The 23,021-nt window shown below is 38.0% G+C and overlaps 1 protein-coding gene across 4 annotated transcripts in view; it reads left to right on the top strand.

The window, feature by feature from the left end:
- DPP10 (dipeptidyl peptidase like 10) overlaps positions 1-23,021 on the top strand; it is a gene marked incomplete at both ends in the record, with an annotated part of 562,818 nt that overhangs the window by 292,150 nt on the left and 247,647 nt on the right. For all 4 annotated transcript variants that reach the window (XM_082314702.1, XM_082314701.1, XM_082314700.1 and 1 more), the window contains one exon: positions 21,296-21,410. In XM_082314702.1, coding sequence (XP_082170828.1) covers positions 21,296-21,410 — 115 coding nt within the window. The remainder of the gene's footprint in view (positions 1-21,295; positions 21,411-23,021) is intronic.

Raw genomic sequence — 23,021 nt, 5'->3', positions numbered from 1 at the left:
GAGCTGTCTTTTGAGAAAGGTTGCTGTGACAGTTTTTACTTTGAGTCAAAATGTAGAGCCTTAGCAGATTTGCCTCCTGGCTGATCTGCATTAGGTGAACTCTATCTAACTTGCTCTTCAAGCAGCTTTGATTCCTCACTTAAATCTTTTCTGAGCAGTGTTTCATACCTCTGCTCTGAGCTGGGCATGGAGAATGCTCTGTGATCCTACGTTTAGGATGATGCTGGAGCTGTAATGGTGAAAACACCACCACGCTGTTTTCTGACTGTAGTCCTCCTTCTTCCAAGAGTCATTAAAAGCTGTTTCGTGAATGCAACCTGCGTATGTGTGTGGGTTTGTGCTGATGCAAACTGAGGGTTTTGCTGGCTACCACTTCCACTTGTGCTTCCGTGCCCAAGTTCAGCATAAAATGAATCGGTGTAATTGTGATGTACTCTGTCCTCCACTCACTTTGCAAATAGTATTAGTTTTCTCTTGAGAATGAAAGTGTCTGTAACTTTGGCCACTATTTCTCTTTTTTATAGAGTTTTAAGAGAATTGTATTTTCGGCATTCTCAACTGTTGAAATAATTTTTTTTAATGATCTGTTTTATTGTAATTAAAAGGTCATATTTGAAGACTGAAGTCTATTGTTATGTGTAATGGATCCACTTCTGGAGTGCCTTTGTTCATTAAAATTAGAAAATTAAAATAGAAAAAACAGACAAGGGAAGTGAGGCATATTATACTATTACTTTCATGTTTGGTTTTGAAGGTAAAACTATGTCAAAATGATAATTAGGTTTTGTCCTCAAAATGGCCTTGCTAGAGTACATGCATTGATGGAAACTACTCTGGTGCTTCTTCCTTTCTGGAGTTAGAGAATTCCCAGCTGAGTAGGCTCAGAGTGCCTCCAACCACTCCGCTGAAATAAAATTATCGTACCTAAACCCAGGATGCCTGGAAGCTGGAAATTCATGTGTGAGGAGTAGAAGCATCATTCTGAAGGCACAAACTCTAGAATTGATTTTGCCTTGGAAAAATGTTTACTATGAAAAACTGCTATATATGTTAAAACTCTGGACTCAGGCCTCTTGGCAAAATGGCATCCTTGCTAAACTCATTTTGTTTCAATGCTTTTACACCCAGTTTTAAGTGGTTGGTTTTTTTTGGTGGGGGGGGAGGGAACTTACGATACATATTTCTATTTGAGATGCAAAAAGTATTTATATGTCCATTAAATCAGATTCACTAAATAACAAAATATACTTCCTCAGGTGGAAGAAATTATATATTTCGATAACTTTTCACTGTGGGAAGGCACTTTTCACCCCTGAGGTAGGTGGCTGTTCTTTGTATGAGCCCGTTTTCAGGAGGAATCAGCATTTCTTCATCACTTGGGCACACAGCTCTTGCTGGCTGCTTTGGGGCCCTGTGGGCATCCCAGTTAAGAGATCGTCTCCCATTGCTGCGCCCATCCCTGCATCAGTTAAGTTTTCTGCACTGTGATTTAATTACCGATTCCCAGATACGCGGAATGGCTGATCCTCTTTAATGTCTCAGCTAAGCTTTGTAAATAAGGAATGATTCTAGCCAGGTAGACAGATTTCCTCTGATTATACACTGGGATAATAAAAACAGAAATTAGTATGTTAGCTCAAAAGCAATTTTCAACTGATACGTTTGCTTTTATGCTTTCTTTTTGTTTTTGAAGGGAGAATGTCCAGGTGGTATAGGGTAGGTTTGCATGCTGCTATGTGTAAATAGTAAAGTACAGGGAAATTAAAATGCAGTGCTCAGTGCTTTTCATAGTACTTTAACTTGATTAGGACTTTAGTGGAACTGTTTGTACTAAGGTAAAGTCAGTCATCTCCATTGAAATGAAGAGACTTAATTTAGGTGCTATTAAAAGCTTGACCCCGAGAGACTGCTGAGGATTTTAGATCAGGTCTGAGGTCCATCCATGCTTCTGCATGATCCATTCATAATGAATGAGCCCTTACAAAGTACGTACAATCCAAATACAATTATAGAGTATACACTCAAAATCAGTAATTCACATGAAAAAGAAAGAGCTGATTGTCTATAAACATGAATTATTTTACCTCCGCTCTTACAACTATAAAATGAAGCACCTCCGAAGTTTCTGTGAAGCTCTAGTTTTTTGAGGAGAGTTTTTTTGAATTCTTAAACCTCAAATTTTAAATCTTAATTTAGAAAAAAGCATAATTTCTCTCACTCTAACTCAGAACTGGCATAATAATGTAATTCTTCATTCCATCTACCTCTCAAAAATAAAACTCAGATTTATAAAATCTTAGGTTACATTAGAGGATTAGAGCAGAGTCCACACCCAAACCTGATGTTCAAAATTCACTTCATTTCAAAAATTAATGGCTTGTATTCAGGTGTAATTTATACCTTTGATTTGTACCTGTGGCATCTGCTCAAGGTAGATCCACTATCTATTTACTTTTTTTTAAGTTCCTCCATTTCATTTCTAACATTCTGAAGTTTTGCTTGATGCTGTGGGAAGGTGTAAGAGTATCATTGTCCTTCCAGGTTGGTTATGCCATATTTTAGTTATGCAGATGTTCATTGTGTACGTGTAAAGTTTTAGTATAATGTAATATTTCCTTGTAAATACTGCAAAGACATGTAATATGCTACCTTCATTCAAATATACAATGGTAGCTCAAAAGAAAGAATTGACAGAAAAGGTTTAGGTCTACAACAGCAAAGAATTGGGTGGATTTTATTTGATTGGCAGTGCTACTTATTTTTGACAAATCCTTTTTGATGTGAGCTAATAAATACTGCAGCATTAAATCCTGGAGATTACCGGGTGTTTGGAGAGAATGTAAATTGTCTTCACATTGTGCACTGTATGTTCAAAGCACTGCAGAAATACAGGGGCTCCTGACGGCTGTGTAAGAACTCTGATTAATTCAGGCAGTAAGCCCTGCAGACGCATCACTAGTGAGCTAACGGCGGGGTTCCCTTGCATGTGTGCTAACATTCACAGGGACTGCAGAGGTAAAAGTCAGCCTGGCCTCTCTGCTGGAGCAGTTGAAACAATCTTACCAGATTCATAGGCATTACAACTTTGAAAAACATTAAAGTGATACCTAGATATTACTTTTAAAGATTTTTTGGATAAAATGTAGTTACTTGATCATGAATTAGCTTCACAACGCAGCAATGCTCATAGAGTTTTTACTTAAATCTCATTTAATATTTTTCTTTTCAAAGAAAGCCCTATGTGTTTATATGCATTAAAAAATGTTAGAAGTTATTCTCATGACCACGAACATTTGATAAAGCAGAGTGATTTGGCTTTACCTTTCATGTTCTTAATGGTCACTATAGATAACAGGACTACTTATACTTCTAGATAGTAAAACTGTAATGTAGAGAAAATGAGAATTGTGGAAGGGAAAAGATAAGAGTTATATGGTGTCTGTAAAATGTGGGAAGGTAAAGATGAGAGGGAGTGGCGAGCTTTTGAAGAAACGGAGATAATTTAAGCTCTCTGTTATCAGTGAGTGTTAGGGGTAACAAAAACAAGAGTAAGTGTAGAATAACAGGCTAAATGGGAAGGGGAACGAAATTTCAGTCACCTGCTACAGCAACTGTTCTCCCCTTGTCCTTCCAGTTTAACCAAACAGAATAGGGAGAATGATTTTCTGAATGAATTGAATGTTAATGATGATTCTAGTAATTTAAAGAGAAGTCTTAAAAGAGTAGTGGTAAAGTTCAAAAGGTTTGAGTAGATACACCTGAAGACTGAATTTGGCTAATGTGTTGTAAAGCAGCAAGCCAGATGGTATGAATCCAAGAATTATTAAAGACTACTGGAAGTAATTGCACCTCAGGTGGTCATTTTTAAAATCACATTTGTGAATGACTGAGTAGAGCAGGGTTGTGATTTTCCTCAGTCCTTCAGCCAGATAATTTCTTCTACGGCACAGTGATAAAATGAAAAACCTTCTGAGGACTTAAGAAATGTGTCAAGAGAAGACTTAAAATAGTGCCTGATGAATTTTATTCTATTGGTTTTATTCTTCTGAAATGGACAAGCGCTCAATGTTCAAATAAAAATCTTACTGTACTCTGAAATACACTACAAGGATGTTGCTCTTCTTAGTCTACTGAAAACGTCACTGATACTAGGACATTTGTGTAATTTAATTTTTCTTTCTAAGTTTGCTAAGATTTTCTAATTACATTAATATGACTATGCTAAATGCTATGCTTTCATTAAGCTTTCGGCACCTAGATTTGCCAGTCTTACAAAATTTTGAATTTCTGAATGTATGTGTTTTGTCTTCTAAGTTTTTTTTTTTCCCCACAGAATTTTCCATTCTTTTGGTATAACAAACCCATGATACCGGTTTGAATATAGACTTAGATGGAAAGCTGGCAACTGAGATAGAAGACTTATAAATAAGGAGGGAAAAAAAAGGTGGAAATGCACTACATAGTCACATTTCAGGCAGCTCTTCAGGTTTAGATAACCAAGGTGTTTCTGTAATGGAAAATTTCCATACTCGTTCTGAGTAATATTTTATTTTCCTTTGACCTTGTATCATTTATGTTACCTGGTATATTAAACTGCAGTCAGGCTCAGAACCCCTTATAACTGATAAAATACTTCAGTTTTGGCAAATTTTTCTGGAGTGATTTTGGAAGAAGGCAAAATAAACTGAGGGGGAAAAGAGCATAGCTGATGTTTTGGCTACTGCTGGTGCCTGTGTTTCTGTTTGAGTTAGCATAAGCAAAACATTTTTTAGTGTTTTGTAGAATGTGCCACCATTTATGGTACTTAATGAAGTTTTACCCATCCTGTGGTTATCAATCTAAACTAGGTATAAAAATCACTGTTGTAATCTCAGAAGACAGTGACCCATAAAAGATGTATGATTGAAAATCCGCTATATAATTGACAATGTGATCATTGTTTCTTTGAATACACATTTATGTGTTAGTGCTATCTGACAGTATCTAGATCTGCCCTTAATTTAGCTGTCATTAACTGGCTGATCAGGTACAGGTATCAGGATAGATGTGGGTCGTGAAGATCTCCTCCTCTGAGATGAGAGTGGCCTTATTAGAATTTATTTTTCTCATAAGAACGAGTCTTTTGGAAACCCAGTCACAGAGGAAGGAATCGCTGGGGAGCTAGAGCTGTACACGGTTGCTTGTGCTGTTTGAGCTGAGTGAATTTCCACTTGCTTTTCCTTCTGCCTATCCGTTCCTATCTGACAAGGGTTTTCAGAAGCTGTCTTCTACATCTGAGCCGCAATTAGTTGTACCGATGATTTCTTCCATTCATGTGCCTAATTACCTGATGGAGCCTGCAAATCAACTTGGCTGCAGTCAGAGCACAAGTAATTGCACCTTCAATTTAGAGCACAAGTGGAGGACTAGCAAAGATTTGCAGCCTTAATGCATGGTCATGAAGGAAGCCGCCGAGTATTGTTTGTGGGCACTTCCTGATAAAGCGGCTGTAGTTAAGGCATTGATTTGATTCTTCTCCTTTGTCCTATGACAATAACGTGACGTGTAATCCAGATCATATGTTTTTCTTTTCTTTGTTACCTTCACATTAACGCAGTAATTATTGGGTGGCTGGCATATTGCAGAACAACAGTGGGTCTCATTTTTTTCAACAGTTTATGCCCTTTTCTTGCTTGGTATGCTTAAATATTTGAAGTTGCAGCCTTAAAATAAATTACTTAACAAAAGCACCCACGGTTTCCTTCATTGCTCACTTGCAGGGTTACCTAAATATGCAACTGATAACCTCAGGGAATACATAGAAAACAGAAAATAAAACATGCTTATTGCGGTGTCTTGCAGTGCGTTGACTACTGACACAGATATACTCCGAGAGAGGAGGTTAAGGGGAGGGGAGGTACATTTCTTGGTAGATGCTGAGTCCTATATAGACAGCTTTTGGGTAAACTGCAATTTTTGATTGCCTCTTTGGTAAAGGCACCCAGAAGAATTAATGTATATATTTTTAGTGGCTTCTTGTTTCAGAAGCTGACATATACAATTATTGTCAGTGCAGTTGTACTTTGCAAAACTTTTTGTTATTCTCTTGGATGTTTTCAGATGTCTGTTTTTTTAATTCATTTTTTCCATTCTTTCTCAAAGACCAATCTAGCTTTCTGCTTGTAGTAAGATGTAAATACTCATCATAACTGCACAGGATACAAATACTCGGGTAATAAAATTACCAAGTCAAAATGTCCTAGTTCAATTTTGTTGCAAAATCCTGTTTGCACTATGCTTTCAGATTGTATCATAATCATATGAAGTATTAAATAAAATAATGTATATATACTCCTTTTCTGGGGAACTAATGGAATAATTACCACCACCATCTGTTTTTCTAGGTATTTTGCTAGAAATATGACTCTCATAAAATTGCCCCAGCTTACTACATTCCAACTATGTTACCTAAACAGCCGTTCTGATATATTTTAATTAAGAATAACATCAGCAGTGTAGATATGCAGTTGTTATTCTACTGGATTAGAAACTTCAAATACTTTTCCGATAAGATGTATTGCTTCAGTTTCTTTTGCTGCATCACGTTGAAACATCATACGATTAAAATATCATCTTGTTTTGCAAATGATTCTGTTGTAGACAGGTAGTTGTTCTGAACTGATGAGATTAATACATTTATTTCACTTTTAAATGTATGATAAGCCATGCTTTTTGCCGTCAAAGACTTTCTGTAGAAAACAAAGGAACTAGGACTCCAGGTTACTGACTGATTTGATTTTAGAAGTTGAGCTTTTTTACTGACACTAGTTTTCATGAAAAAAATTCACCGTGTATTGTCCCCATTCACCCCCAAGAAGAGTCTGGGTGAAAAGACTACACACAGAAGAATGCCTGGGGGTGTTCTGTCGCTGAGGTGTGATGGGGTTATTTGCAAGGCTTGTGATGACCACTACAGCTCGGGAGGGGGAATTTCAAGTTTTGAACTAGCTGGTCCATCAGACCAACTCGTGTCAGAGTCAGCTTTGTCAGAGCCACTTCTGTTTCGCTTTGTCCCTGTTTGTGTTTTCAGTCTGATGTACCCAGCAGAGAGGCCTGGGGATTTGTCTGCCAGTTTCCACGATCTTTGACTTGAGAAGTTGCTTCCTTGAAGGGCCACTGTAGCCAGAAATCATGGGTGAGGCGTGTAGCCAGCTACTCACTTTGTCGCTTGGTGTGTGTCAGGTCGGCTTCAAGGATCTTGGGGCTAGTTTTAATATTATTCAAAATTTGGATCCTGTGGGAACAGCTAGAGCTGCCTAAAGTTGTAACCTCATCAGTTGTAACATAGCTGCTCCCAGAAAATTTAATAGATTGTTTACACAAAGGAGACAAGGATGTAAAGGATTATTCAGTTGTTCAACAGGGAATAAGGAGCAAACGGTACTGTGAGCTGGAGAAAACACGAAGAAACCCCACAGGTGTAGAATCAACAGAAAACAAGAAGAAGGAAGTTTTCCTGCAAAAGGCAGATATTAACTACACCGGCACTTTTGATACCATTCCCTTTTTGTGAATTCGCTAAAAAATAATTCTTGACAGGTTTTCACAAATTTTAAAAGACATTTGTTAATCACTTATCTGTGAAGAAATCCACCCTTATGTTCTGTGGGTGGTTTCGTTTTTTTCCTGTCTCTGCTCTGAAAGTGGTTTGTATTTTATGAACATTCAAGATTACCTATGAATCCATTTTTGCATGGCATGAATCTGGAAAAACTCTCCTTTTGTAGTTTATTAAATAAGTTATTCAGAATAGTTGTTCTTATGGGTCTGGATTCTAATTTTTAGTAGTTCGTTTTTGAGGACAGACTGAATGTGTTCATTCAGTCTCACTGAAAAATAAGCAACTCCTGACAATTATTTGGAAAAAAGAAATAAAGCTTGACATTTTTTTAGTTATTAATCGGGAGAATCGTGGAGTATCCCAAGAATCCATTTACTTTAAAACCTACAGTACATCTCTGTAAGTATATACAAAAAAGCCACGGTATTATAGCCTGTCTTGTAGCCCAACACCTTAATTTTGAGTCAAATATTGTCCTCTGCCTCCAGACATTTCAGTAGGAGTTGTTGAAGTGGATCTGAAGGAATTATTTGGCTCTTATATTAAAGCTCAGAGCCAAGGAGAGATTTTGAACTGAGTATCTGTTGTGAGTACTGGATCTGTAGACAGCAAATTACCTTCAGTGCACTAATGGAAAATTCAGTGACAAATCTGTTTTGAACTTTTCATCCAATGTAGTGTAACAGCTCTGCCAACAGCCAGGTACTCACCTCTACATCGGGGAGATCTTTGTCTTCTTTCTCTGGCTGTGTTTAACTGACTTATAACTCTTGTAACTCTCAAACTGGCAAGAAACCAAGAAGAAATAGATAATAAGTATTTTTAAAAAAACATCTTTGCCTTATTGGTCATGAGAATCAGCTAGGAAGAAGATGTTACTCTGGAGAACACGAAAGGTGCCATTCATTTCTTGCTGTAAGTCAAAACCCCTAGTTTGGATGGATTTCTTCCAGAATTTCTAAGATATTCAGTGATATGCTCTCACCTTATTAGTACAAATATTGAAGCATGCATAGGATGTGTGACGATATTGTTGCTTTTCATGGCACTATCTTTTATTCTCTTGCTAAGAATATGACAGAGCCCCTAAAAATATTCTTCGTTTAGTTCTGCCCAGTCTCTCTTTTAATCACAGTGCTCTTCTCTTAGATTGATTTTACAAAAATACACTAAACCTGATTTCTCTGATTTCTGTTGTTTCTGCTTATCATGGAATGTGTCTCAGAAATGGTTTTGTTCTGGCAGTGATAGCACTTGCATGGGTCAGTAAGAAATGAGCGTATTACAATATATGTAACTTTGGTTACAAAATAACTATACACTTCAGAGGAAGTTGTGATTGCTACAGCAATTACTAATCCCATGCTTGTTTTGCCTGTTCTAATAATTTACATTTTTTCCCCCCAAAAATGTGGTGAAACACAAGTGGATTATTATTTCCTCTTTTTGTGTAGTGCAGACGTATCCTTCTTGATTTAACAAAAAGTGTAGATTAACAAGAAACAACTCAACCATTGCTATTTGATACTGCTTGAAATAATGCTACCTAACCCCCAGCCAGTAAAGGCTTTGGGCAGTGGGCACCCTTCTATAAATTGCAGTAATACAGTTTATTGCTCTTCTGTATTCTTTATGCTGCCATGCTAAACAAAGAGCTCCATGTAAAGTAGGAACTCCATGTAGAGTAATAAAGTGTTTCTCCATCATCCTCTGGTTTTCCTCTCTGTCCTGCTTTATCTCTATTAACTCCACAAATACCGGGTCTAACACCTTCTGTGCTTGATCCTCTATGTCCCTTACAGTCTGGAACTTCCCAGCTATTGCAGCAATAGGAGCTGTAACCGAGAGTCAGAAGGTCACAAGGGATTATTTATCCCTGCAATCAAAGGTTCATTTGAGTTGTTTCTCAGAATGTCCAAGCTTTGCTGGAGCAGACCTTAGGGTATCTACTAATTTCTTTGGCTTTCAATAAAAACAGCACATGGAAAAACTTGCCAGTAGGAGCATCTTGACTCTTAATCCACTCTCTGTTTCAGAGAGACTGCAGTTCCCTGCTATACTGAGGGCGGCTACAATGTAGTCTCATTGAAAGGAAATAAAAGATAACGTGTGGTGCAGTCATTAAACGTAGATGCAAGAGAGCGCTGTGAGAAGAGGGCATACGTGCCTGTGGTGGGTTGACCCATCCAGCAGCTGAGCACCGCACAGCCGCTTGCTCATTCCCCTCTAGCAGGACTGGGGAGAGAAAAGGAAAAGTGAGAAAACTGGTGGGTCCGGATAAAGACAATTTAAGAAGGGAAGGAAAGAAAAAACAAGACAAGTGATGCAAGGGCAATCACTCACCACCTCCCACAAGCAGACCCATGGCCAGCCACTCTCTGAGCAATGGCCACGCAGAAGACACCCCCTCTTTCATTCTCTACCCCTAGTTTGATTGCTGAGCATGGCATTATATGGTAGGGAGTATCTCTGGCCAGTTTGTTTCAGCTGTCCTGGCTGTGTCACCTCCTGACTTCTGACCCACCCCCCCAGCCTACCTGTTGTGGGGTTAAAAAAGAAAAAGAGAAAGCCTTGATGCTGTGCAAGCACTGTTCAGCAATATGCAAGACATTGGTTTGTTATCACACAGTTTTAGCCACAAATCCAAGCCCCAGCACCACGTGGGCTGTGATGGAGAAAGTTAACTCCATCGCAGCCTGGCCCAGTACAGTACAGCGGTCTGAAAGTCCCCCTCCGTGCGTTAACAAACTGGCAGCAGAGGTGAACATCGCAGGATCGCCGTCCAACACTTCAAAATCTTTCAACTGAAGCAAATGACATCTGAGTCAATACTGAGAGAAATCACATGATTAGCTGGAAAATATATTAAAGAAACAAATCTCAAAACCTTAAGCGATGGACTATTTTAACTTACTCTGGTTGAGCCAAAAATAATGTTTTAAACATCTTAATGTTTTTTTCCCACTTCCTTTAATGAAGATTGCCCTAGGCTAGGTGCTGATGGGCATGCCTGTGTGGCAGAACCATCTTAACCCCTAGAGAAGAGAGCGCTCTGTCCCACCAAGAGGCATTCTCTTTTTCCTTAAATTAGTCAAGGGCTACTACATTATTGGGTGGCTCATATTTCCCCATGAAATATAACAGATAAAAGGCCTTTGAAGTGTTTTATGTAGATAAGGTTGGCCATTAAGGCAAGAAGAGTTTGCAGGGAAAAAAAAAAAGCTGGATTTTTACATTATCTTGAAGTATACTTTGGAAATCAATGAATCCTGTAAAACAGCCAAGAAATTCCTGATATTTTTTTTTTCTCCTAGTACTGCCTTTGCTTTTTAATTGAGCGGAGTATATGTAAGGAGATGATTTGGTGACCCATAGTCTTTCTGGAAGTGCTTTTTTATAAGCTCTCTCTGTGTGTATGTGTGTGTGAAAAATGTAATGTCATTAGTGCTGTGAGGATGTGCATTGTTTTTAAGTGAACTGTGATCTTGGTTCTACTGGGTTATTGTACATATTATCTCTATATAACATAGAATATAGTATCCAATCGACAAATTTCCTGTTCACCTGTCTGGTCTTTTTCCCCTAACAAAATGCAGGAGAAAACCGTATCTTCATTTCTGATGAATCATAGTACACCTCTGCTTTAAATAAAATACCATTTTTTGGAAAAGCAGGTAACTTAATCATGAAGACGACTGTGAAAAACTAAATTCCTAATCGGATCCCAGTGATAATGGCCAAATAATTTTGTTTGCTGCAGTTTTGTTCACAAATATTTACATAAAGAGATGCTGGTTTACCATTCTCACACGACCTTGGGAAACTCATCTAACTTTCTACTACCTTAGATCCCCCTAAACGCAGAGATTGCAGTGTTCCTTTTCCTGGTACTGACACTCTTTGGCTTATTTACATTTTAATTTATTTATAGGAATGTTGCCTTGAATAATATTTATTTATATATATATATTCAATGATACAGGTATGTGTGTACATATATATGTGCACGCAAGGGCTTATTAAGGCACATTTGGATTTAAATTACTTCTTTTATTTGCAAGTAACTTCTGCGTAAATCTGACAGCAAATAGAAAAATATTGATGTAAATTTGCAAAACAACCTTTACAAATTTGTTCCGTACTTTGACAACTCCTGATGTAATGTCACTGATCTAAAAAAATGTTTTTGTCAAATCCATTCCCCAGAACTCCTAAATGGCATAAAATTAAGCATGTGTACAAATACCTGAACAACGAGAAACTCCAAAAGGTGGTTTTGGTTCTTCTAGTCTAATAGAGGTTTTACGTTAAAGTTATACTCCACTGCATAGCTTGGTGTTGTACCGCTAAATATAAGGGCACTGTATTAAATTTAAATTGTACAATTATGTGGCATAAACCTGAATTTGACTTATGTGACGTTACTGCAGCATAGTAACCTTTCCTGTTTTTCTAACCCTCAGTGAAGTGTAATGTTATGTTGTCAAACAGATCCGCTCATTAATGCCAAAATCTGCTATGTCGGTTTTAAAAGTCATCTGTTATGGGACCTTGCAAATATACTGAGAAATAAAAATACATTTAAAAGCTTTTTTTTTTTTTTTTAAAGCAAATCAGGCAAAGTATAATTTAGTTTCTGAGTAATGAAAAGGACAAATTTGGGCAAACAACTTTGTTATATCTGTAGAAAGATCTGTAGGTATGCAACATACACAGCCTGTGTTCATCCATTTTTGTATGTCTTTCTTGAGATACATTATTTTACTTGATTGGGTGATTTTTCTTCAACATAATAAGAATGGAAGAAATATGTTATTATCTTGTGACATTTCATTAAAGTTTGGATCAATAGGAATTTGTGAAAATACCTTTTTTGGCCATGAATGACTGTGCCAGTATTCATATAGACTTCTTCCTTTACATCATAGTCACCTGCAATAAAATCTGGTTTGTGCCTGCTGCTTTGCCATCTTTTTCTGTCCTTGTCATTACTTGCTTTAGTAAAATACATTAGGAATTTCCTTTAATTACGGCAAATGAATTGTTGATTTCCTCTAGATACTAATGGTGCGTGGGCTCACTGGAAATGAACCACTTGCTTTATTTCCATGTAATCTTGCAGGCAATCTTCAAGGTATAGAGACAGCTTTTCATATTCAGACAAAAATCTCATTAGCTTCAAGATGAGACTTGTGTGAGGAAGAGAAGATGTATCATGGTGTGAATATTGGAGCTTTGGACTGATGAGGACATGGGGAACACAACCTGGAGTCGCACCGGGGCTAGCAGTGAGCCTCTGACCCTCAAAGGGTATGTGACTCCTCTTGACAACCAACTGCCTGGAGGTGAGATCTGCAGGGGAGACTGGATGAGTGTTGCAAATAGACGTATTTAATAAAGCAGCTGTTCAGCAGCTGTTCTACTTTGGAACTTGCAAAAATCTCTATAGGTGGCTATCTGTAGCTTTCATGTGCGTAAGTACTTTTGAATCTCAAGATACTTCTATCTTGCCAGAACATTGTTATTCTCCTTAATTCTCCAAGTATTTCTGCTGGACTGGGAAAAGAATACAGTATTTTTACTTCTGAAACTTGTTAGAAACAAACTAAAAGACTGTGAACACAGGATGAAAAGGGACAACAACTTCGAAACACTGAGTCTCAATGAAGTTGCCTCTGAAGTTGCAGTAACTCCACGTGGCATTGCACCTCTTCATAGAAATGTGGTACATACAGCTCAGCTCCCAAAAGTCAAAGGAATTCCCTTGCCTGCTGTAGCTTGTCTCTACATCACAACTTTTTTATTTCACGTATAAACCAGTTTTGTCATCCATTGTTATTTTATCCAAGTCTCCTTCTGCCCCAGCTACTCAACAGTCCTTATGGCAGTATTTTGGATGACCTGTGTTTTACATATTTTTTTTTTTAATATTGTGCACCATGATAGTTTGCTTTTTTCCCCTTGCTTTTCTGTGCTGCAAATGTAAATACTATTTTGTTCATAAAAAAAGTGGGTGGCCACAAATTTTAACTTGTTTGTGGGCCGTGCTGTTTTGATCGGTTGTGCTGACCCCACTTTCTCCCAGCTTTTGTGTTTATTGCATGTGTAAGTAATGACCAAAATTTTAAACTCATCTACTGTGATTAGACCTTGAACAGGGATTTCAGCAGAATGCTTTAGTAGTTAGTCTTTTACTTGTTTGTCTAGTGTAATAGCTAGCTCATTGTGTTTGAGTAAATGTTACAAGGTACACTGCAAAATGAGTTGGAAGATGTGAAAAGCATTCTTAATGCTAGCCATAATACATTAAATACTTCCCATATATGTTTCTGATCTTTTTTGCGAGTAGTAGGAACTAAGGGTGTTGACAAAGCTTATTCCAAAATACCAAAAATTACCAAAATTCAGTTTGTGAATGGACATTTGCAGGTCCAGGAAAAAAAAAAAATCTCTCTGCTGAGAACAAAAATGATCAAGGCTGGAAAAAAGCACAAATATATGTGCACATTTATTCTTTTAGTTTATTTTTACTGAGACAGGGGTGGGTTTTGTTTTGTTTTATTTGTTTTGGATTAGGCTGGTTTTTTTTCAGTTTGGCTCTGCAAAAGGAGGGGTTTGTCTTACCAGCGCATCCCAGAGAAATAAAAATATGAAGACAGATTGTTCTCATATCCAAATCCCGCACCTGTTCTAAGCAGGGTAATTGCTAACAAGCTGCTCTCTTTTTAAAATGCCCATTATCCACAGAGCTGACGAAGAGTCATGCCTCCCTGTGAAAGTGGCATTTTACAATGACTCTGAAAAGAAGTGCCAACGTTTTGATGAATAAAGATATTGACCGGGGAAAGTAATTGTATGACCATAATCATTCAGACAAGAACTGGAGCAATAGGATCTTATAACACGGCAAATTGTAAAGGGAGCATGAGGGATGAAAATGATAGGTACTTATGCAAATGGATTGTAACTATCCTGTGCCACTTTGTGGATCTGTCTCTTAGTCTCTCTTGCTATCTAGGCCATGGGATTACTCAAAAACAGCTGGGAAGGAATGGATGCAATCATTTCATCACAAATTCTAAATGCTTGCTGTGGTAATTTTTCTGCAAATAGTACACTGCAAAATCAAGGCAGGTAGTATTTAATATCAGTTGCAGGACCAGCTGTATAAAGAACTCTGGAAAGACTGCAGTCTTTTTATTATAAATAGCCTGGGTCTATCTTTTAAAACACCTGAGATACAACATGAAACTGTTTGTCTTTTTATGTTTATCACCTTTTCTTCATGTTTGGGGAATGCAAATGGTAGAGTTTAATGAAGTAGATGCTGGAGGAGTCATTAAGTGATATTGTCGTGATTACATCTGAGCTACAGAGTGAGACTCATTCTCATTCCTACTGCAAAGCAAATTACATTTGCTTTTCCTACTCTAATGCACTTTGCCCCTGAAATTCTTGCCAAAATAAGGGAAGGCTGTGATTCTTCTTAGAGCTTTCCTCTGTAGACTTTGTCCTGGTGACAGTACAGGAACCGTTTAAAACAAACAAACCAACACGTAAGAAAGAAGATGATTCATTCAGGGCTTCAGAAGATGCTATGCTGGCAGAAACTGCTCCATCCTGTGGCTCCTCTAACCAAGATCTGCCCGTAGTGCCCCAACACAAAACCAGGCAACCACCAGACACTGCTGCAGCTCAGCGCTGATGGGTTTTCTGTTTCAAATACCCACAGTCTGGGGGTAAAGACCAACGTGCATCTGCACACTTTTACCACTGAACATGTCAGCCTGGTAAAGTTCACTCCAGACTGCAGAAATAATGGCAGAATCTCCGCTTTCGCTTTGAGCTGTACCCAGCTGTACACAGCAGAAATAGTTAAAACTGGTGGAATTCTTGTTCTTAATATTTATAATAGATGCATATTTTCTATATTTGGCTCACCGCAGCATTTATCAGCTAGGTTGATCGCAGCACAGGCAGGCAGTTCTATGAGAAAAAGCAGTTTAGTTAAACACCAGCTCTCAGGATTAGCATGTCTCTAAAAGATTGTTTTTCATTTCTTCTCCCAAAGAGGATGCTGCATTTTAACTAACCTGCCTCTTCTGGAAAAGCCTGGCAGAGGCACTCTTTAGTCCCCAGGCTTTAGCCCGTGCCCTTCAGTGTGCCTGCTTGCACCAGGCAGTCTCCTACTGCTTCTGTCATTATGTACATGGTAGAAATTGTATTGTGGTTTACAGAAATAGTTTTCCAAGAAGTCAGAGAAATGCCATTAAGATAATTCAAAAACCTGACTTATTAATGCAGCATGTTATGGCAATATTTTCTGACCTTTTGTTGTCTCCTTAGTTGTACATGCTTGCTAGAAAAATTATGTCTTAAAGCCTTTTTATCCTCATTGATTAACAATAAAACTGTGCAACTCGATAAGCTTTAGGAAGGAAGCTGTGATTTTTTTTCTGGTTATGCTGCTTACAAGAAAGATTGTAAGTCTATTCAGGTAAAAATAAGGAAATATTTGAGTTTTGTTTTTTTTTTTTTTTTTTTTTTAAGGTACTACATTTATTAATTTTAAGTGATTCTTTTTCCCAAATCAATACCCCCAATACTACTTAAACCAAAACAGCACTCTTAAATTGTAAGCACTTGCATTTCTGTGTCCAGGGAGAAAAAATACTTCTATATGAAATAAATTTAATGGAAATTAGTTTCATGTTGTTATTTCTATTGTAATAGGAACTTGGGTTATATCTTCTTGTTACATTCAGGTGTAACACATCCATTAGGGAGGTAATTTTGTAGTTTTTTTATTTTCAAGATGAAACATCCACGTCAGACTGTATTTCATTCAGAAATAGAGAAAAACAACTCAGAACTGCTGGATGAGGTTGCATGCCATAGATTGTGAAATTCAAAGCTATGTCCTGCTAGTACTTACAAGATTTTCATGTTTGTAGTGAATCAGTTCATCATCAGTCAGTAAATTGTGTTTGGAGAGGGAGTATATATTTAGAAATCATCCTAGAAAAGGAGAGAGAAAAATGCTTCAGCATATTTGATTTATATTTGCTTTGTGTATTTTCTGGATATAGTTTTTCAGCATTTCCCTCTGAAATATGTTCTTTTGCAGTGGCAAGTGGGATTTAGCATAGAGGGATGTGGAAGGGTTGAAATGACTCATGCTCTTCTTTGACAGCCTCAGTCTGTCATCCCTCTCATGTCCAGTCTCTGCAGATTTTGGTTTTAGCATTTCTTTTGGTTACTATTGCAAAATTTTGGTGTGGTCATTTAATTACACTATTTGCAACCTCTGTATATATGCCATATAATACATGTTTTCGTAAAACCAGTCTGACAGCAAGTTACGCCTTTTCTTTTAGGGGTCTTTTCAACAGAGATTAAATGGAGACAATCACAGAGCAGAAAGTTTAGGCTCTTAGGCTAGAAACTCCTTTCAGTTGCATACACTGAGTTCACTGATGGTAGTGATTAAAAGCTCATGGTAAAATGTGGTCTTTAGCATTTGGCAGGAATAGGCCAAAAGCATTAGGTTCTGTAACATTGGTGTACTTTTTTGTGTGTGTGTGTGTGGTATAATGTATTTTTCTCTGTAGCTGTTCTAGTAAGATATTACTCAATCACAAATTACATTCAGAAATATATATTACTTAAGGATTGTTTTTGGCAACAGTGCAATTAAATGGTTTGTGAAAAAGGTACTTTAAATAATGAGAATACTTGCAATTGTATTATGCTTTGAGCAGCCATTTTCTGATTCATTAGAGTTAGATTGTAAAATCTATAACATTATAGATAGTATTATATATAAAACACCATCTTCAAAAGTTGGTATTTTTTCAAACTACTTTAATAGAAGAGCCTATTTAGAAGATTAGATCCTTAAATCTCCATCTGCGTGTTCATTGTTGTTATGTGCCAGTTAGCAGTTAGTTATGGGGAAACTATATGATGTCAAAAGCTTCTCATTGTATGGCTCTCTATGATGTTTCCTCTTGAATGCCTCTATCTTCTTGTCATACTCAAAAATGACAGCTTCTGTCTTGCCAGTGATACACGGTCTAAAAATCTATTTAACTGCCTTTTGCTTATGACCATTTTGAAAAGCAGTGCAAGGCTAAAAATATTTTATTGTTGAAGAACAGCAGCTTACTCTATTTTAAAACTTTGTAGGTTATAGTCCAAGAGTTGCATTGGTTAACATCAAGGGAGTTGATTGGAGATGTCCCTGATCCTACTTATACTATGAATTCACCTTATTATAGTAATTTTTCTAATATTTCATCAAATCTTTTTTGTTCGTGTACATTAACTTTGCAAATGTCTTATCAGAATGTTGTCACTCAATATCAAAACATCCTCATGACCTTTTAATAGCTTCTAATCTAATAATTTGGAACAGCTCATAAATTTTATCAAATTGTTAAAACCAACTGCTTTCTTCTTAGTCAGAGATAAGTCCTTCTTTTTATGCCAGTCTCCAGGATCTTCAGCTAGCTGGAAGCCCCCTTCTTTCTCACTGTGGGTACCAGTGAGCTTTGTACGCTCAATACTAGATTCATCCGCTTGATACGCTCCTTGCAAAAAATTGCAGAAGTATTTAAAATGGAGCTTTATTTTTAGAAACTGAACAATATTCATGTCTGCAGAAAAGAACCTTCTGAATAACAAGGACTTGGTAGACTGTTTTAGAGGCTTTGGTACAGAAAACATTCATCAAGTTGTCCAGCTTCTGTCATTTTAAGTCAATCCTTTGGAACAGGGTTTCACAGTTCTCTGAGGGTAACTACTGTTTTCTCACCTCAACTTGCTTGTATGAGCTGCTAGTTTTTCTGTTTCAGTTGGACTCTGCAAAGTATCATATGAATAAGGCTTACATTGTTATATTTAGAATAAGTTCATATTTTCTAGACTGTGCTATTAACATTAAAATAATTCTTACTTAAGGGAACATAATAGCTTGGATCTGAGTTTACATGCAGGACGTAAAAGTTTTGTATTTCCGTGAAAAGTCTCGGCATCCTTGCAATGTCAGCATAGCCAGGGCTGTCCAGCAAGGACTGAACCGTGCAATCCGCATATCCTAGGGGTCACCAAATGGGGTGGTGAAGCCATCATGTGGGCCTTGAAGACCAACCATCTTTTAAGGCTAGTCAGGAAGTTGCTGTGGTTATTAGTACTTAACGAGGTGGGAGTGAATCAGAAGGAGCTGAAGAAAATGAGGAGAACAGGCAGGTTTGCAAGGGGTTGGGAAACAGGGGCAATGAGATAGGGAAAGGAGATGGATGTCAGCAGTTCCTGCTTACACCATTTTTTTCACCCTGCCTGTGGAAGACAGGAATCCTGAACTTCAGTAAAAAATATACAGATATCAAAGGTGTGTTGTTGGTTATGGTAATCAGGCTTCTCCTGTATGGCGATCCCCAGGAAAGCTGCACAGAGCTCAGTCTGAGAGGGACCGCCTGCTAATGCTGTGCTGCAACTGTCCTCAATAATTTCCTTCTATGTGCTATAATTGAACATCATTCAATATCTGCTGTTCAATCAGTATCAACACCAAAGAGGAGATTTATGTAATAATACAAAAGTACAATTAGTCTTACAGCCACTGGGAGGGAAGGACTGAGAGCAGCCCAGGCTGGCTGGCCGCCGTTTACCACTAGGACCAAGCTGGCTTCAGCTGTGGGGAGGGGAAGGCTAAGGCCTGTCAGGTGAGGGAGCTGATCCTGTGAAGACCAGCTGTGGCCTCGGGTTTAAACTGAGTAGGCAGAGTGGCTGCTTTTCCCCTCTGGTGAGGCTAAAAATCTCTAAACCGAGCAAGCTCGGCCAGGCAGCAGGATGGGGCCCAGCAGGCGGCAGCCATGTTGGGGTGGTGGGGGGCTCCTTGCCGGGAGCTGTGACAGGCTGTGGGCTCCTGTGAGACTTCCCCTGTGGGATTGCTTAGAGACTGCATAGGGGAATTCCCCTTACATTTCCTGCAGAGGAACTGTCTTTTACAGGTGGAAATGAACAGGTGAGGGTTTTTAAAAAAAAAAAAAAAAAAAAAAAGATACTGTTAGAGATGCTGTTCTGGGTTGTGTTTACTGTTAGAGATGCTGTTCTGGGTTGTGTTTGGTGTTGAGGTAGTGTATACCAGCTTAGAAAGCACAAGAACGTTGCCATTTTCTGTCGTTAAAACATCTCCATTTCTCTCTCATTTATAATTCAGAAAACAAAAATGAAATAATATGTGTGTGAAAAAGTATTCATATGTCTTTGGAAGCTTATAAAACATAGCAGGAGTTGCCTTTGTGGCTTAGCCCTACCCATAGAACAAGATGGCTGAGGTGGCAGAGTCGCTCCTATCCCTCTGCCCTTTTGTCTGGCAGAAAGGATAAAGATAAAAGAATATTCTTGCTGTGTACTTGCAATATTAACAAATCAGATTTGCAGATCAAACAGGAGAGACTCCAAGTAATCTCTCATTTTCATGACAGTTGCTCCCTATGTGTTCAGTGGAGAGGTGGCCTTGCAGGGCTCTGCTGATGCATGTTATGGCAGCAGGTCCTGGGGAGGGGGAGAGAGGCTTTTATGTGGTGGTGGCTTCAAGGGCAAGCGTGGGCTAAAGCCCACGGTTTTATACCCCACCTGGGATTTAGTTGGAGCTTAGTGGAACCTTGTGCAAACCATGAAGCACTTGTGTAACATGACTCAACTTTGTAAGGAGGCTGAAGTGGGATCTTCTGAGAAGTCCCTCCTGGGTTTCTTTGCACAGAGAGTCTTACCACAGCAATGTAATTTTGAGATAGTAAAGGCATGGGTAATTGTGGCAGAGAAACATTTATGCTTGCCAGCTGTAGGTAGAAAAAATATTGTTTTCTGTGAAAGAAAGTTAGGATTGTATGAAACAATTGTTGTACTGGTTTTGTCATTCTGTTGTTAGATGTTTACGTGTTGTTTGGTCTCAAACTGTACCATGAACACAGGGAATGCATTGCAATTACTGACAAACCTAAATGGTGTTTGGCTGGAGTTAATAGGAGTTAACTACAGTTAACCACAGAGAATGTAGGTTTAGGTGTACTAGTAGTTAGAGAAGCATTCATTTAACATTTGTTATAAGCTCCTGTTGATTTTTTATGAGTAATAGGGGAGCAGTTTATAGTTGAACTACTGTATAGAGAAGAAGAGCTGTGTGGCTTCAGATGGAATACTTGGAGCCTCAGGCAGTTTTGTAAATGTTTTCTATTACAAATAAGTTTAATAGTGTACATTAAAAAGGATGTGTATTTAAACCTTTATGGTCCGTACCACGTTAGGTGGAATTACAGTAAATTGCTACATTTCATTTCTGTAATTATCTTATAAACTGCTAGTTGATATTGTCCTGAAGTTTATGTTCAGCACATTTTAACACCGGTCGTATTTTGGACAGCTTGTATAAGCTCATTTGATTGTCTCTTAGGGGTATAAAATTACATATATATATTAAAAAAAAGAGAGATATCTATTAAAAAAGCATAAGAGTTACACACCTTTGGATGACTGTGTGTACTATTGAGAGGGGAGGGATCATGATCACCTCCCATACTGTGATTATGAGTGTGCACAGAGCAATTTTCCTATCACTAATAGTTATAGAAATATATGATTATGAAACATGGTCTTTTCCTTTTATTTTATTTTTTTCCATTCCTGTAGGAACTTGGAAGTAACAGCCCTCCGCAGAGGAACTGGAAGGGAATTGCTATTGCGCTGCTGGTGATTCTAGTTGTTTGTTCACTCATCACTATGTCTGTCATTCTTTTAACCCCAGGTAACCTACTTCTTTATTTTATCTTACTGAAGGTGTACGATTCATAATGCAGTCATTAAAATGACATATAAATGTTAAAGTATCTCTTGCCCTTAAGCATTTTTAACTTTTGGCTACTATAAATTTGGTGCCTGCAGGGACTCGAGTCACTGGAGGCCTTGTGGAGCAGAAGCATTTGGCTTCGGCAATAGGTCCTTAGGATTGTGTTAGCCTTGAGAGGGCTACAAGCAATCCTCATTAGCCTCAGCAGGTGTGAGCTGACTTTAAGATTTTGTCACCTGTGTCTTGGTGTAATTTCAGATTCACAGTTGAGCTAAGAGAAAGCTGTATGTCATGGAAACCTGAGAATGAAACTTCTCACTGAACCAGAAGCATGCATTTTTCATACGTACATGCACAAGCTTCTTCCCTTTTCTTTCTCTCAAAAATGAAGAGAGGGGAAATTACTTAATGGTTCAGTTACACAAAAAAGGGGGGGAGGGCAAGTAGTAGACAAAAAAAGCAGTTGAACATGTAAAATAATTATGCCTTTTTTTTGTGTGTGTGTTTTCTAATTTGATCTGGGTTATGTTTCTAAAGATTTTCTTTTTACTGCTGGGGCAGCAACCATTTAACTACGTCTAGGAACCTAAGAGAAGGAAACACGGAAACACTGCACAAGTTTTAAAGAAAAAATATCTTTGAATTCTTTTTGTCAGATTTAAAGTTATAATGTGAAGTACCTGATTTGGATGGCATGCCTAGATAGTAAATACTAGTCTGCAAGTGTTCTGCCATGCAAGTGCCCAGTTTGTGTAAACCAAAAGGTTAATGAAGTGCTTTTTAGTTAAATAATGGTTCTAGACAATTTGGCCACTGGATGAAATCATCAAGGGAAGCTGGGTGGGTCTGTGCATGAGCAAGTGCAGAAGTAGACCGATGCTGCTTGAAAGGAAGGTGGTGAGACTGAACGGAAAAGGATCAAAAAGCTTTGCTTGTCAGAGGGAGCGGGACAGCTGGAGAAAGTATGTAGGAATACTACGGACTCTGCTGCTTCCTCTGTTTTGTATAAATAAATACTACATATGCATGGTGCTGTCCAAGGAATGGTAAAGAAATGACTCCTTGCTTATTTCCACTTAGAACATTATAAGACAAATAAAAGCAAAGTTGTGCTGCTGTAGTCTCAGTGTATAGGAGTTTCTTTGGGGAATAATAAAAAACAGATGTTGAGGGCAAATGGTGGCGTATCCTGGTATACTTTAAGACAGAAGACTGTTTTTTCTTTTCAAGGAGGGGTAACTTTCTTTTAAGGCTTGTAAAATCTCAAAAATGTTATGCTGGAATCCACAACAATAAACATCGGTTCTGGCTCTTATATAGAATTATTAATGATGTAAAAACATAAATTGAAGTCAAAAAAAGAATAAACAATCTAGGGAAATGTTAATTTTTTTTTTTTAATATGTTAAAAAAGCTCAGTGGATTACAACATCTCTGAGGCTGTTTCAAAATCCAGAGAGCTTGCTTGAAAACTTGATGTAAGCTGGGACCTACATTTTGGTTCAAGTCAGGCGAGTGAAAACTAGTTCTGTCAGCTCAGATGCTCTAAGATATCTCGTAGAGACTGTA

This window comes from Platalea leucorodia (assembly GCF_965183815.1).
Source record: "Platalea leucorodia genome assembly, chromosome: 5".
Taxonomy (NCBI): domain Eukaryota; kingdom Metazoa; phylum Chordata; class Aves; order Pelecaniformes; family Threskiornithidae; genus Platalea; species Platalea leucorodia.
This window is presented reverse-complemented; position numbering and strand designations above follow the sequence as displayed.